This window comes from Pristiophorus japonicus, chromosome 9 (genome assembly GCF_044704955.1).
Source record: "Pristiophorus japonicus isolate sPriJap1 chromosome 9, sPriJap1.hap1, whole genome shotgun sequence".
Lineage (NCBI taxonomy): Eukaryota > Metazoa > Chordata > Chondrichthyes > Pristiophoridae > Pristiophorus > Pristiophorus japonicus.
In genome coordinates this window covers 66,491,567-66,509,826 of record NC_091985.1, presented here as the reverse complement: position 1 = coordinate 66,509,826, position 18,260 = coordinate 66,491,567, and the positions used below count along the sequence as shown (strand labels likewise).

Genomic DNA, 18,260 nt, shown 5'->3' with positions numbered 1-18,260 from the left:
AACTACCATTTTTAGCAACTTTGCAACAGTTGAGAAATTTCAGTATCTGTCCTGACTGTCGGTGAGACACAATGAACTGATGCGGCTGGTTTTCAAGTGGTTCCAGAACACGACTGGAGACGATCCACTGGATAATTCATAATTAAGAACAGAAACTTGACATATACACAACCAAGAGCTCCCTATAACTCAGAAATGCTAAAAGCAGCTGTAAATTATCAAGTATACTTCATAAATAAAACAAATGTGTGGATTCCAGTCCTGGCTTTTTAATAGCCTAGTGTCTGTACTTTAAAAAGTATTCAATGTTTTAGCAAGTAAGGCAACCATTGCTAGATTATCAAGAGCAATAGAATCACATTGGAATGATTCAATATCAGTTAAAATAATGTTTTAACGTAATATCTGATTTTATTTTTAAATCAAGAATCCATGGGCATATAGTTTAGGGCCACCACTAAGCTTGAAAATAGTCTGAGAGGAGATAAGGTAAGTTAAGAAGTAGTGGTTTGGTGCTGTCAGGTTTGTGTTGTAAAAGTCTGGAGATTGTCAAAGGGAAAACTGGGAGGTAGGCAGTTCCAAGCTTTTGGGGTCCGAGTGAAAATGAAATTAGAAAAGCAGACCATGTGATGAGTTTGATTTGAATGTAGAGATGAGGAAGAGTTATTTAGTATTTAAAAATATGAAAAGTTTACAGCAGCAATAACTCGAGTAGGATGAATAAAATAGAGAAATATAAAGGTTACAATTGAAGAAAGAGAGGTTTGAACCTTGCAGCGAGAAATGGATCACTTTTCAGCTAACTTGTACTTCAAGACTAGATACAAGAAAAAAAGCTAGAAAGGTATCTGAAGTTCCTGTTGAGCATTGAAGTAGTATGCAAGTCTTGGATGAAGTTGGGCTTTATAGAGAGTTGAAGAAGGGGGGCAAGTATTTGGCATAAAAGGAGAAACTAAGTTTCTATGAAACTGCTTTAGCAATGGAGGAAATGTGAATGTTCCATTTGGAGAAAGTCTTGCATTTATAAAGTGCCTTTTACAACCTTAGGACATCCCAAAGTGCTTTACAGCCAATGAAGTACTTTTGAAGTGTTTTCACTGTTGTAATGTAGGAGATTAAAGAAGGTGAGGCCAAGAATGGTAATAGTTGAAGAACTTAAGGTGGAGGTAAGAAGTACTAGCTATGCATTGGGCCTGAGAAACTGCAACCATCTTGATGCAAATTAAGTGAGTATTGTTTCTGTATTTGTCTCATAGATGGAAAAGAAACAATACATAAATGCTGTTGTGTTTCAATTTCACTTTGAGAGGAGAAGAAACTAACGCCTTTGTGGTAATGTTCATTGAGAAAATTCAGATCTGCCCTGACTCTCAGTAAGAATCAACAAATGTCTTGACAGAAGTTATAGTAAGGCTCTGAGCAGGGATATTGGTTTATTCTATTTGTAATACATTATGCTTTCCAGGATAAAAATGTAATTTACTTTGTGGTTTTGTTTCTAACCCATGAAAATCAAGCCTAAACTGCCTGGTTAAATTACCATATTTGTGTTAAATAGAAATACTGGCTTTTTTCCACACTTATTTTGAAGTTACTTACAAAATGAAGATCTATCTCTTTGAAGACCTAAATAAAGCTCCTGTCACTTGACCTTATTCAGAACTATTGATTTTTGACTTTTTACTGTTCGTGTATTTTAAGGTTGTATCATTGCTTTGCTGTCATGTAATTAAGATCTAGGTTCTTTTGACTTCTTCATTTTTCATATTTCTAACTTGTTATCTTGTTTCCTCTATTTTCACTGAACTTTAATTCTGATTGCTTTTGAGGGGCCCAAGTGAAGGTGAAGGCAGTGGCAGAGCTGACACTGCAAGGTGAGGTGCCGCTGCTAATATTGTCTCGTATAATGTTTATGTGCATAACTATGGTTGCTGAAATTAAAAAAGATTATTGGTACAAGATAGTTAAGTTTAACAGAAAATGTATCATACAAGTCCCAGCAGCTATGTTATTGCATTTCATTTTGCTGGGTGTGGGTGGGGAGGGGATCAAATCCAAGGATGTGGAATATTAAAGGCAACTGACTTCATGAAAAGACATTTGGTAAATATTGGCCCTGAATTTGCAGGCGGCATATTAGCTAAGGAGTACGCCGCCGACATTCGAACAAAATCCGCACTTACCTCGTGCTTTCAGATGTTGCAGAGTTTTTCAACACAGATCCCAGGGACGCACCATTGTGCATATGCAAGCCTGGGATCACATGAGGCAGTGCTCCTTTTACTTCCTTACTCTTAGCCAATCAGGAAACATAGAAATCTTCGATGGGACAGCATTAAACTTTGCAGAAAGTCCATCTAAGCAGCTGACCTTGTTTTATTTTTACTATTCCCACTGCACTTTCCAAAGGATTGCTTAAACATTTTTTTCTTTGAGTCCCATTCATTTTGATAACTATTTGATGTCCGGCTTTGGCTTTTAAATTGCTGACTATTAATAAAATAACTGACTTTAGCAGCCTGAAATGTTATTTTATTTTTTAAAATTATGATCATTGCAATAGTATTTATACACAAACCAAGATTTCAACATTAATGCAATTCATAGAAACATAGAAAATAGGTGCAGCAGTAAGCCATTCGGCCCTTCGAGCCTGCACCGCCATTCAATGAGTTCATGGGCAACTTCAGTACCCCATTCCTGCTTTCTCGCCATACCCCTTGATCCCCCTCGTAGTACGGACTACATCCAACTCCTTTTTGAATATATTTTAGTGAATTGGCCTCACCAACTTTCTGTGGTAGAGAATTCCACAGGTTCACCACTCTCTCGGTGAAGAAGTTTCTCCTCATCTTGGTCCTAAATGGCTTACCCCTTATCCTTAGACTGTGACGCCTGGTTCTGGACTTCCCCAACATTGGGAACATTCTTCCTGCATCTAATCTGTCTAACCCCGTCAGAATTTTAAACATTTCTATGAGATCCCCTCTCATTCTTCTGAACTCCAGTGAATACAAGCCCAGTTGATCCAGTCTTTCTTGATATGTCAGTCTCACCATCCCGGGAATCAGTCTGGTGAACCTTCGCTGCACTCCCTCAATAGCAAGAATGTCCTTCCTCAAGTTAGGAGACCAAAACTGTACACAATACTCCAGGTGTGGCCTCACCAAGGCCCTGTAGAACTGTAGTAACACCTCCCTGCCCCTGTACTCAAATCCCCTCGCTATGAAGGCCAACATGCCATTTGCTTTCTTAACCGCCTGCTGTACCTGCATGCCAACCTTCAATGACTGATGTACCATGACACCCAGGTCTCGTTGTACCTCCCCTTTTCCTAATCTGTCACCATTCAGATAATAGTCTGTCTCTCTGTTTTTACCACCATTGTGGATAACCTCCCATTTATCCACATTATACTTCATCTGCCATGCATTTGCCCACTCACCTAACCTATCCAAATCACTCTGCAGCCTCATAGCATCCTCCTCGCAGCTCACACTGCCACTCAACTTCGTGTCATCTGCAAATTTGGAGATACTACATTTAGTCCCTTGTCTAAATCATTAATGTACAATGTTGTAAACAGCTGGGGCCCCAGCACATAACCTTGCGGTACCCCCCTAGACACTGCCTGCCATTCTGAAAAGTACCCATTTACTCCTACTCTTTGCTTCCTGTCTGCCAACCAGTTCTCAATCTACGTCAGCACACTACCCCCAATCCCATGTGCTTTAACTTTGCACATTAATCTCTTGTGTGGGACCTTGTCGAAAGCCTTCTGAAAGTCCAAATACACAAATACACCACATCAACTGGTTCTCCCTTGTCCACTCTACTGGAAACATCCTCAAAGAAATTCCAGAAGATTTGTCAAGCATGATTTCCCTTTCATAAATCCATGCTGACTTGGACCTATCATGTCACCTCTTTCCAAATGCGCTGCTATGACACCCTTAATAATTGATTCCATCATTTTACCCACTATCGATGTCAGGCTGACCGGTCTATAATTCCCTGTTTTCTCTCTCCTTTTTTAAAAAGTGGGGTTACATTGGCTACCCTCTACTCCATAGGAACTGATCCAGAGTCTATGGAATGTTGGAAAATGACTGTGTCTGCATCCACTATTTCCAAGGCCACCTCCTTAAGTACTCTGGGATGCAGTCCATCAGGCCCTGGGGATTTATCGGCCTTCAATCCCATCAATTTCCCCAACACAATTTCCCGACTAATAAGGATTTCCCTGAGTTCCTCCTCCTTACTAGACCCTCTGACCCCTTTTATATCCAGAAGGTTGTTTGTGTCCTCCTTAGCGAATACCGAACCAAAGTACTTGTTCAATTGGTCTGCCATTTGGTTCCCCGTTATGACTTCCCCTGATTCTGACTGCAGGGGACCTACATTTGTCTTTGCTAAGCTTTTTCTCTTTACATATCTATAGAAGCTTTTGCAGTCCATCTTAATATTCCCTGCAAGCTTCCTCTCGTACTCTACTTTCCCTGCCCTAATCAAACCCTTTGTCCTCCTCTGCTGAGTTCTAAATTTCTCTCAGTCCCTGGGTTCGCTGCTATTTCTGGCCAATTAAAATGCCACTTCCTTGGCTTTAATACTATCCCTGATTTCCCTTGATAGCCACGGTTGAGCCACCTTCCCTTTTTTACTTTTCAATCAAACACTGAAAAGTCTTGAGATACTTTTTACTGAAAGTGTTCTTAAAGCCATAAAACTCAATTAGGATGCTTTTGTATGGGCTGTCGCATAAACCTAGCTCAAAATTATACAATCTTCTCATGCCCCTCCCCTTACGCTGTGCAACAGGCTCCTGCGCCTGTTTGCACCAGCCATAAAAATTTTCATGGTAATTAATGTGCAGTTGGTGGACAATTAGCCTGTATTTTTGCCAGCTGTCGATTTCAATGGGTACGTGAAACGTGCAGCAAAGGCAATGCGGAGTTGGAACTTGGCAGATCGCAAATTCCAAAGGTGGTATGATGGCATACTTGGAGAGTGTGCCATCATACCGACCGGGAATTCAGGGCCATTATTTGTCTTTACAAACACACAGATGACAAATCCTATCAAAGCATATAATTATAATTTGCACATGATATGATAAAGAAAATGTGCGGATCTTCTGGCTGATCTCCCTTCCCAAACTGAAAACTGTTCGCTAAGCACTTTTTCAGAAAGTGAGATAATTTACTGGTATGGTGGGAGCTTGACTATGTACTCCCATTACTATGCCAAATTTTATCTTGCTGTCCCTGGTGTCATCATGAATTCTATAGGTCGTAGGTTGAATCTTAGCCATGTTGTTTGCATTATCTCTTTAATTTGCAATATCAGGTCGAACCTCTATTATATTCTGTTCTTACAAACCTCGCAAAACAAAATGTTATCCTTGGTCCCAGGAGAAACATTATTTTCAGTACAGAAGTTCAAACTTCAATGAGATGGATCCCGAATGAGAATTACTACTGGTCCTCACAAGTTTGTAGTAATTGAATTAGAGTACAGTTCATTTTGACTGTAAAATTCAGGATTTCTCCTTTCTGGCTAGAAGTTTTGATATATGGCTCACTTGTTACCAGGATCTAAAATGTTACCTTCTGATTTGCTTTGAGCGAATACAGTAAGATTAGTTAATTCCAATAGAAGATTCTTCATCCGTACATATAGCTTAAATATGACTGGAGGATGTAAACATTAATCTATAAAATATGACTTGTGTTGTTCCACAAAACCTTTTGTTGTTTGGAGATGCATTAGTTACGCTGGAGAAATACCACCAATGATGTCTCCGCAAGATGCTGCAAATCTCTTGGGAGGACAGACGCACCAACATTAGCGTCCTCGACCAGGCCAACATCCCCAGCATCGAAGCTCTGCTGGGCAGGCCACATGCTTCGCATGCCAGACATGAGACTCCCAAAGCAAGCGCTCTACTCGGAACTCCTTCACGGCAAATGAGCCAAAGGTGGGCAGCGGAGACGTTACAAGGACACCCTCAAAGCCTCCCTGATAAAGTGCAACATCCCCACTGACACCTGGGAGACCCTGGCCAAAGAATGCCCTAAGTAGAGGAAGCACATCGGGGAAGGCACTGAGCACCTCGTGTCTCTTCGCCGAGAGCGTGCAGAAATCAAGCACGGGCAGCGGAAAGAGCGTGCGGCAAACCAGTTCCACCCACCCCTTCCCTCAACAACTATCTGCCCTACCTATGACAGAGACTGTGGTTCTCATAATGGACTGTACATCCACCTAAGAACTCATGTTAAGAGTGGAAACAAGTCTTCCTCGATTCCAAGGGACTGCCTATGATAGTGATAATGATGATGTTACTTTGATGGCACACCAATTGCTGGAATAATAGTGGCAAGTTTGTGGCGCTTGCTATTATTAGCTCATTAAAAATCCATTAATTTATGGTGAAGAAAAGATATGCCATGAGTTCCAATTCTCCACAAATAACTGGATGATTTGTACCACTCCACCGTTAGCCTTGACAAAACTGAAACATTTGCAACCTCACAGTGAGCTGCCCCATTGAAGTTTATTGCATGTCATGAAATTGCTGGATTGATGCCATTAATGCAAATTAATCTCGCTGCAGCCATTTAAGACTGGTAATTCATGTCATAAGGACCTGTTAATTATATGATTTATAGTCCTGACATGCCACTTAACCTTGGAGGTCCAGAAAAGGAACAATTAAACTATGGAGTCGCACCCTAAATTGTTCCTAGAGGTTTTCAAAAATGGTTTATCTATCTTGTGCCAGTCTTGCCATCCACACTGCTTTTGATGTTGGAAGGCAATCATTTTCATGATGCAAAGCTGTTTTGACACTAAGAAATGGAAATTAGATAGATTTCTTTCAGAAAATAATATTTTGGGATACAGTAAATGAGTAAGACAAAGGTCCTCCACCAACCTGTCCTCGCCGTGCCGCATAGCACTGCCCCCCAGTCATCAAGATCCACGGCGCGGCCCTGGACAACGTGGACCACTTCCCATACCTCAGGAGCGCCTCATCAACAAGGGCAGACATTGACGATGAGATTCAACACCGCCTCCAGTGCGCCAGTGCAGCCTTCGGCCGCCTGAGGAAAAGTGTTCGAAGATCAGGCCCTCAAATCTGCCATCGAGCTCATGGTCTACAGGGCTGTAGTAATACCCGCCCTCCTGTATGGCTCAGAGACATGGACCATATACAGTAGACACCTCAAGTCGCTGGAGAAAATTCCACCAACGATATCTCCGCAAGATCCTGCAAATCCCCTGGGAGGACAGATGCACCAACGTGAGTGCCCTCCCCAGCATTGAAGCACTGACCACACTTGATCAGCTCCACTGGGCAGGCCACATTGTTCACATGCCTGACACGAGACTCCGAGATCAAGCGCTCTACTTGGAACTCCTTCATGGCAAACGGGCCAAAGGTGGGCAGAGGAAATGTTTCAAGGACACCCTCAAAGCCGCCTCGATAAAATGCAACATCCTCACCGACACCTGCGAGTCCCTGGCCAAAGACCTAAATGGAGGAAGTGAATCCGGGAGGGCGCTCAGCTCCTCGAATCTCATCGCCGAGAGCATGTAGAAACCAAGCGCAAACAGCAGAAAGAGCGTGCGGCAAACCAGTCCCACCATCCTTTCCCTTAACGACTGTCTGTCCCACCTGTGACCGGGACTGTGGTTCTCATATTGGACTGTTCAGTCACCTATGAACTCATTTTTAGAGTGGAAGCAAGTCTTCCTCGATTCCGAGGGACTGTGCCTATGATGATGATGAATTGGAAACATGACATGATGATTGTAGTATGGTTGGGAAGATAAAGATGACTTTGGACCTATGGTTCCCAAAGTTCTCCACTACTGGGGTTTTCCTCACCTCATATCTCGGTGTGTTGTGGACTAATTGATCGAGATTGCTATAATTAGTCAACAACTCCATTATTGTTGTATCATGCGGCTACCCAGATAGTAGAAAGCGAACTAGATGGATCTTGGTCATTTTTAGTCTAGCAATTCCTATGTTCCTATGAAAGCAATTCCACTGTTCCTGATTATGATCATCATGCTGGTTCAGTACTTCGTGGCTCAAGAAAGTTTGTACACTTGCACACCTACCCTCCCAAGATAGATTACTTGGGTGAGATAAGGAAACTTTTGGGCATGTGGGGAGAAAATTATTTGAAAAATAAAGGGATTTTATTTTTGATCATTCATTTATCCTGTGTATTCTATGTTCTGAAGCTGGAACTGATTAATATTATTCTTTACATAACCTAATGATTGCACCAATATTACTAACTCATTTTAAAAGTTAATTTGAGAGATGACTGCTAGTGGTTGAAATACAAGGTTAAAATACAAAGTTTCAGTGGAACTAATCTATTTCACTGATTTGTTTCCAATATCTACAGTACCTGGAACACTAAATTAATTTGTATAATGTTCCTAAACATACTATAGAAGGGTATCCTAAGGCAAATCTGTCTTTAAACTTTCTTCTTCATAGCAAAGACCACTAATGGCAGTACTGTATATCAAAACAATTAATGATTGCACCATCTTTAGTCTTATCAAAAGCTGCAATGTAGAACCATTTTATACTTTTGTTCAAGCCATGCCATTTCAATGGTTCTTCCTGTGAAATGGGGAGGAAAGAAGTACAGAAGCTAGCAAAATAATTAGCATTGAATTTTCAGGCGGCGGCGTATTAGCTACAGCGCCGCCCATGTCCGAACGAAATCCGCACTTACCTCGTGCGAAGCCCCCTTCGTGAAGTTGCTTTCAGATGCTGCAGAGTTGTGCGCATTGTAATGGCCCACAGATCCCAGGGGCGCACCGTTGTGCATATGCGAACCTGGGATCTTGCTGCTTTAGCTGAAGTTGCTAGTATTTTTATCCTATAGTGTAGATGCTGCAAATATACCTTTATTAAGGAGTAAAAGTATTTTCTGAGATTTGCAGCGTATTTAAAATAGCTTAAATTAATTTTGAAATGGGATGGATGCCAAAAATTGTAAATGCAGGTCAGGAATCAAAATGTAGTTTCCACAATGTTCTTGAATGACTGTCTGTCTTCCTCTGTTTTCAGGAGTATGTCAGGAGAAGCAAAGGACAAAGAAAGGGATGATAACAAAGATGCAAAACCAAGATCTTTGAGGTTCACATGGAGCATGAAGACCACCAGCTCAATGGATCCCAACGATATGATGCGAGAGATCCGAAAGGTGCTGGATGCTAATAACTGTGACTATGAGCAACGGGAAAGGTTCCTCTTGTTCTGTGTTCATGGAGACGCTCGGCAGGACAACTTGGTTCAGTGGGAAATGGAGGTCTGCAAGCTACCACGTTTGTCTCTAAATGGTGTTCGCTTTAAGCGAATATCTGGGACATCTATAGCATTCAAGAACATTGCATCCAAAATTGCAAATGAACTGAAGTTGTAAAGAGAAACTGTAATTATGGGATCAGGGAAGTTTCTTGTGTGATGTACAGTTCACTCTTGAATGTACTGGTATTATTGCTAATGTGCGTGAGTTTGGCCACTGACCCCACTTCCTCCCTCATACCCAAATAAATTAAACGGTTAGAAATTTCCGTCGCAATAAGGTTATATACATCGTGATTCTAAATTGTAAAACCCAGGTCCGTATGGCTTATTGTGAATTAGCTTTAAAGAATTGTGATCTTATTTCCACATGTACAGGTAAGTATATTGAGCATTGTCACAGCTTATGTTCATATAGTTATACAATAAAGAGTAATACCTAACATCTACAGGTATTGTATAGTTGTGTCCTGATTTATGTACAGAAATGCCCATTTTAATGTTCCAAGAAGTGTATTTGAGCTTTTGAAGTTCTTTAACACTAACTACATTTTTGGATGTTCGATAAATTAAGATTTTGATTTCATTGTTGTTGGAATTAAATCTCCCTTCCTCACCCCCCCTCACCCTCATATCTGTTTAAAAAAAAAAAAGCCATTATGATCTTTTAAATTTGTTACCTAGGTGCCCAGTGCTCTTCCCTCCATACTATAATGTTTTCATTAATAGCACAAAACAGCTTTTGGGAAAGTTGTCTCAGGAATTGTCATTCATCTTTGAGGAAGATGGCCCTCTTCTTTTCCTTCCGTGCTGTATGGAGCTACAAATATCTTATCAAGTTCACATTTTCCAACTTGTATAATAAAATGGTAATGCTCACATGTTAAATGGTTGTATGATTTCCTGTCCCGCTGTAATCACCTGTGCTGAATAGTTTCCCAGATTTCTTGTATTTATTCCAGGACAATATACCTGTAATGTGCAGCATTGTAATTATTAAGCCTTCACAAATTAAAGGAATTTTTTTTCCTTTATAACTAGTGATGTACTATGTAAAACCACTAGTACTAGTACATTTAATACTTGTTTTGTACCAAATTAACCATGTAGGTTAATTGTGCAATTGTATTTTATGTTGTAATTATTGTAATATTAGCGTTTGACCCTGTCTGCACTCTTGTGAAGATTTGGAAAAATAATCAAAATCTGTCGGTGTACATGCTTTGATCAGATCTGGAACCTTGATTATCAGAAGGTGAACTAAATCTTTGTATGGTTGCATATACATGCATCAGCGTTAGATTGAAGCTTTGGATTGTAAATATTCTGTGATGTAGCTTCTTTCCTGTGGCGGTTGTGTTTCAGAATGACGTTGATTTTGTTGCCTTAGAAGATGCTTGGAAAGTCGTACTTGCCCCTCCCCCTTGATGTTGATTGAGAGGAGTTCAGTGCAAGGTACATGAGTACATTTTCACTGGTGCACAATATTAAAACAAACTTGAAATGACCTGAACATGGCATAAGTTTTATTTCATTTTTAACCCTTTAGAGGAAATACTTTTTCAGATCATTGGATTTCAATGTAAATTGGCATAAATCTTTGTGCTTTTACAATTTTTACATTTCCTGTTGCTTTGTTTATGCCAGTTGTTTTCTTTCCAACTTGTTTTACTTTGTAAAAGATATACATGTACTTATGTTATGAAAATATTCTGACAAAGAAATATTCTACATCTTTGATATGAACAGTATAATCAAATTATAGCATAAAGCAACAGGTGTGACTGAAGACATGGTAAAACACACCAGCCTTAATATAATGTGGTTGTTGGGAGCCAAAATGTTTGTGTAGTACAAGAAAGTTTGTAGCTTATGCTACCAACTATCATGAATGAACAAAAACAATTGGGAGCAAGAATCGTTTTTCTTTTTGACAGGTAATGTGGAGTTTTGTTATCTGTATTGTTTATTATGCAAAAGATCTTATTTTGGCAAGTTAAAAATTGATGTTTGCTTTGAATACATTTACTGATGTATGAAATCATTTAAGATGATACCATTTAGGAGGCTGTATCCTTGTTGCTAACATAAAGTTGGTTAAAATAAAACCATACAGCAATATCTTTCCTACTCCACTTTCTAGTTCCTATTAATAAAAGAAAATTCCTCTTATACTTATTTGAACTGTTTGAGCTGAACCAGACTGTTTGCAATCTTGGCATCATATTTAACCCTGAACTGAACTTCCAACCCCACATCTTATCCATCACAAAGACCACCTATTTCCAGCTCCTCTGTAATAGTGCCTTATCACTGCTTTTGTTACCTCCAGACTCTACAATACCAATGCTCTCCTGGCCGGTCTCCCATCTGTTGCTCTCCATAAGCTTCCAACTCATCCAAAACTCTGCTAACCACATCCTAACTCGCACCAAGGCCTGTTCACCCATCACCCCTGTGCTCGTTAAACATAAGAAATAGGAGCAGGAGTAGGCCATCCGGCCCCTCAAGCCTACTCCGCCATTCAATAAGATCATGGCTGATTTTCTACCTCAACTCCACTTTCCTGCACCATCCCGATATAGAAACACAGCAATTTACAACGCAGGAGGCCACCTCGGCCCATTGTGTCCACGCCGGCCAATAAGGAGCCGCATGGCCCTTGGTCAGCAGCCCTAAAGGTTACATATAAACCTATGAACAATGACAGAAAGGCAAAGAGCACCCAGCCCAACCAGTCCACCTCACAACTGCGACACCCCTTATACTGAAACATTCTACACCACCCCAACCGGAGCCATGTGATCTTCTGGGTGAGGCAAAAAACAGATTTTTAAAACCCAGGCCAATTTTGGGAGAAAAAAATCTGGTAAAATTCCTCTCCGACCCATCCAGACGATCAAAACTAGTCCAGGAGATGACTGATCGTATTCAATTCCCTGCAGTACTTACCATTATATCTGTGCCGTACAACTAAAGGTCATCCAGTCTAATCCCAATTACCAGCTCTGGGTCCGTAACCCTGCAGGTTATGGCACTTTAAGTGCCCATCCAACCATCTCTTAAAAGTGGTGAGGGTTTCTGCATCTACCACTCTTCTAACAGCGAGTTCCAGATCCCCACAACCCTCTACGTAAAGAAGCCCCACCCCCCTCCAAATCCCTTCTAAACCTTTCACCAACCACCTTAAAACTATGGCCCCTCGTAATAGACCCTTCCACCAATGGAAATAGGCCCTTACTATCCACTATGTTCAGGCCCCTCAATATTTTGTACACCTCAATGAGGTCTCTCAACCTCCTCTGTTCCAATGAGAACAAATCCAGCCTATCCAATTTGTCCTCATAACCAAGATTCTCCATTCCAGGCAGCATCCTTGTAAATCTCTGCACCCTCTCTAGTGCATCACGTCCTTCCATAATACGGTAACCAGATCTGCATGCAGTACTCCAGCTGTGGCCTAACCAAAATATTATACAATTTAAGCATAACCTCCCTGCTCTTAGAAACATAGAAAATAGGTGCAGGAGTAGGCCATTCGGCGCTTTGAGGCTGCACCACCATTCAATAAGATCATGGCTGATCATTCCCTCAGTACCCCTTTTCTGCTTTCTCTCCATACCCCTTGATCCCCTTAGCCGTAAGGGCCATATCTAACTCCCTCTTGAATATATCCAATGAACTGGCATCAACAACTCTCTGCGGCAGGGAATTCCACAGGTTAACAACTCTGAGTGAAGAAGTTTCTCCTCATCTCAATCCTAAATGGCCTACCCCTTATCCTAAGACTATGTCCCCTGGTTCTGGACTTCCCCAACATCAGGAACATTCTACCCGCATCTAACCTGTCCTGTCCCGTCAGAATCTTATATGTTTCTATGGTATCCCCTCTCATCCTTCTAAACTCCAATGTATAAAGGCCCAGTTGATCCAGCCACTCCTCATATATGTCAGTCCTGCCATCCCTGGAATTAATCTGGTGAACCTTTGCTGCACTCCCTCAAGATTAGGAGACCAAAACTGAACACCATAATTCCAGGTGAGGCCTCACCAAGACCCTGTACAACTGCAGTAAGACCTCCCTGCTCCTATACTCAACTCCCCTAGTTATGAAGGCCAACATACCATTGGCCTTCTTCAGCGCCTACTGTACCTGTGTGCCAACTTTCAATGACTGATGAACCATGACACCCAGGTGTTGTTGCACCTCCCCTTTTCCTAATCTGCCGCAATTCAGATAATCTGTCTTTACGCTTTTGCCCCCAAAGTGGTTAAGCTCACATTTATCCACATTATACTGTATCTGCCATGCATTTGCCCACTCACCTAACCGATCCAAGTCACCCTGCAGCCTCTTAGCGTCCCGCTCACAGCTCACACCTCCACCCAGTTTAGTGTCATCTGCAAACTTGGAGATATTACACTCAATTTCTTCATCCAAGTCATTGATATATATTGTAAATAGCTGGGGTCCCAACACTTTGAGCCCTGCGGCACTCCACTAGTCACTGCCTGCCATTCTGAAAAGGACCCGTTTATCCCGACTCTCTGCTTCCTGTCTGCCAACCAGTTCTCTATCCACGTCAGTATATTACCCCCAATACCATGTGCTTTGATTTTGCACACCAATCTCTTGTGTGGGACCTTGTCAAAAGTCTTTTGAAAGTCCAAATACACCACATCCACTGGTTCTCCCTTGTCCACTCTACTAGTTACATACTCAAAAAGTTCCAGAAGATTTGTCAAGCATGATTTTCCCTTCATAAATCCATGCTGACTTGGACCGATCCTGTCACTGCTTTCCAAATGCGCTGCTAGTTCATCTTTAATAATTGATTTCAACACTACTGATGTCAGGCTAACCGGTCGATAATTACCCGCTTTCTCTCTCCCTCCCTTTTTAAAAAGTGGTGTTACATTAGCTACTCTCCAGTCCATAGGAACTGATCCAGAGTCGATAGACTGTTGGAAAATAATCACCAATGCATCCACTATTTCTAGGGCCACTTCCTGAAGTACTCTGGGATACAGACTATCAGGCCCCGGGGATTTATCGGCCTTCAATCCCATCAATTTCCCTAACACAATTTCCCACTTAATAAGGATATCCTTCAGTTCCTCCTTCTCACTAGATCCTCGGTCCCCTAGATCTTCCGGAAGGTTATTTGTGTCTTCCTTCGTGAAGACAGAACCAAAGTATTTGTTCAATTGGTCTGCCATTTCTTTGTTCCCCGTTATAAATTCATCTGAATCTGACTGCAAGGGACCTACGTTTGTCTTTAATCTTTTTCTCTCCACATATCTATAGAAGTTTTTGCAATCAGTTTTTATGTTCCTGGCAAGCTTCTTCTCAAACTCTATTTTCCCCCTCTTAATTAAACCCTTTGTCCTCCTCTGCTGAATTCTAAATTTCTCCCAGCCCTAAGGTTTGTTGCTTTTTCTGGCCAATTTATATGCCTCTTCCTTGGATTTAACACTATCCTTAATTTCCCTTGTTAGCCACGGTTGAGCCACCGTCCCCATTTTTATTTTTACTCCAGACAGGGATGTACAATTGCTGAAGTTCATCCATGTGATCTTTAAATGTTTGCCATTGCCTATCCATTGTCAACCCTTTAAGTATCATTTGCCAGTCCCTTCTAGCCAATTCACACTTCAAACCATCAAAGTTACCTTTCCTTAAGTTCAGGACCCTTGTCTCTGAATTAACTGTGTCACTCTCCATCTTAATAAAGAATTCTACCATGTTATGATCACTCTTCCCCAAGGGGCCTTGCACAACAAGATTGCTAATTAGTCCTTTCTCATTATACATCACCCAGTCTAGGATGGCCAGCTCCCTAGTTGGTTCCTCGACGTACTGGTCTAGAAAACCATCCCTAATACACTCCAGGAAATCCTCCTTCATCGCATTGCTACGAGTTTGGTTAGCCCAATCAATATATAGATTAAAGTCATCCATGATAACTGCTGTATACCCTTATTGCATGCATCCCTAATTTCTTGTTTGATCCTGTCCACAACCTTACTACTACTGTTTGGTGGTCTGTACACAACTCCCACCAGCATTTTCTGCCCTTTGGTATTCTGTAGCTCCACCCATACCGATTCCACATCATCCAAGCTAATGTCCTTCCTTACTATTGCATTAATTTCCTCTCTAACCAGCAATGCCACCCTGCTTCCTTTTCCTTTCTGTCTATCCTTCCTAAATGTTGAATACCCCTGGATGTTGAGTTCCCAGCCTTGGTCACCTTGGAGCCATGTCTGGGTGATGCCAATTACATCATACCTGTTAACTGCTATATGCACAATTAATTCGTCCACCTTTATTCTGAATATTCCTCGCATTGAGGCACAGAGCCTTCAGGCTTGTCTTTCGAACACACTTTGCCCCTTTAGAATTTTGCTGTAATGTGGCCCTTTTTGCTTTTTGCCTTAGATTTCTCTGCCCTCCACTTTTACTTTTCTTCTTTCTATCTTTTGCTTCTGCCCCCATTCTACTTCCCTCTGTCTCCCTGCATAGGTTCCCATCCCCCTGCCATATTAGTTTAACTCCTCCCCAACAGCACTAGCAAGCACTCCCCCAAGGACATTGGTTCCGGTCCTGCCCAGGTGCAAACTGTCCGGTTTGTACTGGTCCCACCTCCTCCAGAACCGGTTCCAATGTCCCAGGAATTTGAATCCCTCCCTCTTGCACCACTCCTCAAGCCACGTATTCATCTGAGCTATCCTGCGATTCCTACTCTGACTAGCACGTGGCACTGGTAACAATCCTGAGATTACTACTTTTGAGGTCCTACTTTTTAATTTAGCTCCTAGCTCCTTAAATTCGTCTTGTAGGCCTGCATCCCATTTTTTACCTATATTGTTGGTACCTATATGCACCACGACAACTGGCTGTTCACCGTCCCTTTTCAGAATGCCCTGCACCTGTTCCGAGACATCCTTGACCCTTGCACCAGGGAGGCAACATACCATCCTGAACTCTCGGTTGTGGCCGCAGAAACGTCTGTCTATTCCCCTTACAATTGAATCCCCTATCACTATAGCTCTCCCACTCTTTTTCCTGCCGTCCTGTGCAGCAGAGTCACCCACGGTTCCATGAACTTGGCTGCTGCTGCCGCCCTCTCCTGATGAGTCATCCCCCTCAACAGTACCCAAAGCGGTGTATCTGTTTTGCAGGGGGATGACCGCAGGGGACCCCTGCACTACCTTCCTTGCACTGCTTTTCCTGTTGGTCACCCATTCCCTATCTGGCTGTGTACCCTTTACCTGCGGTAAGACCAACTTGCTATTCATAGCATCGTGGATGCTCCAGAGTGAATCCACCCCCAGCTCCAGTGCCGGAGCTGCAGGTGGATGCACTTCCCGCATATGTATTCGTCAGGGACACCGGAAGCGTCCCTGACTTCCCACATAGTACAGGAGGAGCATAACACGTGTCCTAGTTCTTCTGCCATGACTTAACCCTTCGATAAACTTAAATTGGCAAAAATGTTACTGATAAAGAAAAGAAAAAGAAAAACTACTTACCAATCACTTACCCCCTTGGCTGTGACGTCACCTTTCGATTTCTTTCTACTTTTTTGCCTCCCTGCTGCAGCTTCACTAGCTGGCCTCCCTGACGATGCTGAGCCTTTTTTTCGGCCTCCTCGATGCTGCCGCTCCGCCTCCCTGCTGGGCCTCCTCGACAACTGCTGGCCTCTTGTAGGCCTCCCGACCGCTCTGCCTCCCGACTCCCTACTGGACCTCGACGACTGCTGGCCTCCTGTAGGCCCCCCTATGACGCTGCCACTCCGCCTCCCGACTCCCTTTATATTCTATGCCTCGGCCAATAAAGACAAGCATTCCGTATGCCTTCTTAACCACCTCATCCACCTGGCTTGCTACTTTCAGGGATCTGTGGACAAGCACTCCAAGGTCCCTTTGTTCATTTACACTAATAAGTGGCCTACCGCTAAATGTGTATCCCCTTTCCTTATTAGCCCTTCCTAGGTGCATCACCTCACACTTCTCTGAATTAAATTTCATTTGCCAGTGCTCTGCCCACCTGACCAGTAGATTGATACCCTCCTGCAGCCCATGACTTTCCTCTTCGCTATCAACCACACAGCCAATTTTAATGTTGTCTGCAAACTTCTTAATCATACTCCCTATATTCAAATCTAAATCATTGATATATACCACAAAAAGCAAGGGACCCAGTACTGAGCCATGCGGAACCGCACTGGAAACATCCTTCCAGTTACACAAACATCCATCAATCATTACCTTTTGCATCCTACCTCCAAGCCAATTTTGGATCCAACTTACCACTGCCATGGATCCCATGGGCTTTAACCTTCATGACCAGTCTACCATGCTTGACCTTATCAAAAGCCTTGCTTAAGTCCATATATATTACATCGTATGCACTACCCTCATCAACCCTCTTGGTTACCTCCTCAAAAAATTCAATCAGCTTCGTCAAACATGATCTTCCCTTAACAAATCTGTGCTGACTGTCCCTAATTAATCTTGCCTTTCCAAATGTAGATTTATCCTGTCTTTCAGGATTTTTTCCAATAATTTTCCTACCACTAAGGTTAGACTGACAGGCCAGTAATTACTCGGCCTATCCCTTTCTCTCTTAAACAAGGGTACTACATTGGCAATCCTCCGGCACCCATGGAGGACTGGAAAATGATGGTCAAGGCCTCTGCTATTTCCTCTTTTACTTCATTCAACAGCCTGGGATGCATTTCATTCAGGCCTGGGGAGTTAACTACTTTCAAAGCTACTAAACTCCTTAATACTTCCTCTCTCACTATATTTATTTCATTCAGAATATCACCTCCTCGATCGCAGTATCTGCATTTCCCCTTTCCTTTGTGAAATCAGATGCAAAGTATTTGTTAGGAATCTTACCAACATCTTC

At 42.2% G+C, this 18,260-nt stretch overlaps 1 protein-coding gene across 7 annotated transcripts in view; it reads left to right on the top strand.

Moving 5' to 3' along the window:
- Positions 1 to 11,445, top strand: part of mark1 (MAP/microtubule affinity-regulating kinase 1) — a 194,369-nt gene extending 182,924 nt beyond the window's left edge. For 6 of the 7 annotated variants that reach the window (XM_070889427.1, XM_070889428.1, XM_070889425.1 and 3 more), the window contains 2 exons: positions 1,830 to 1,874; positions 9,104 to 11,445. In XM_070889427.1, the coding sequence (XP_070745528.1) occupies positions 1,830 to 1,874; positions 9,104 to 9,458 (400 nt within the window). In that variant the 3' untranslated portion in view covers positions 9,459 to 11,445. The remainder of the gene's footprint in view (positions 1 to 1,829; positions 1,875 to 9,103) is intronic. The other variant, XM_070889426.1, reaches the window with a different exon arrangement.
- Positions 11,446 to 18,260: the final 6,815 nt, after the last annotated feature.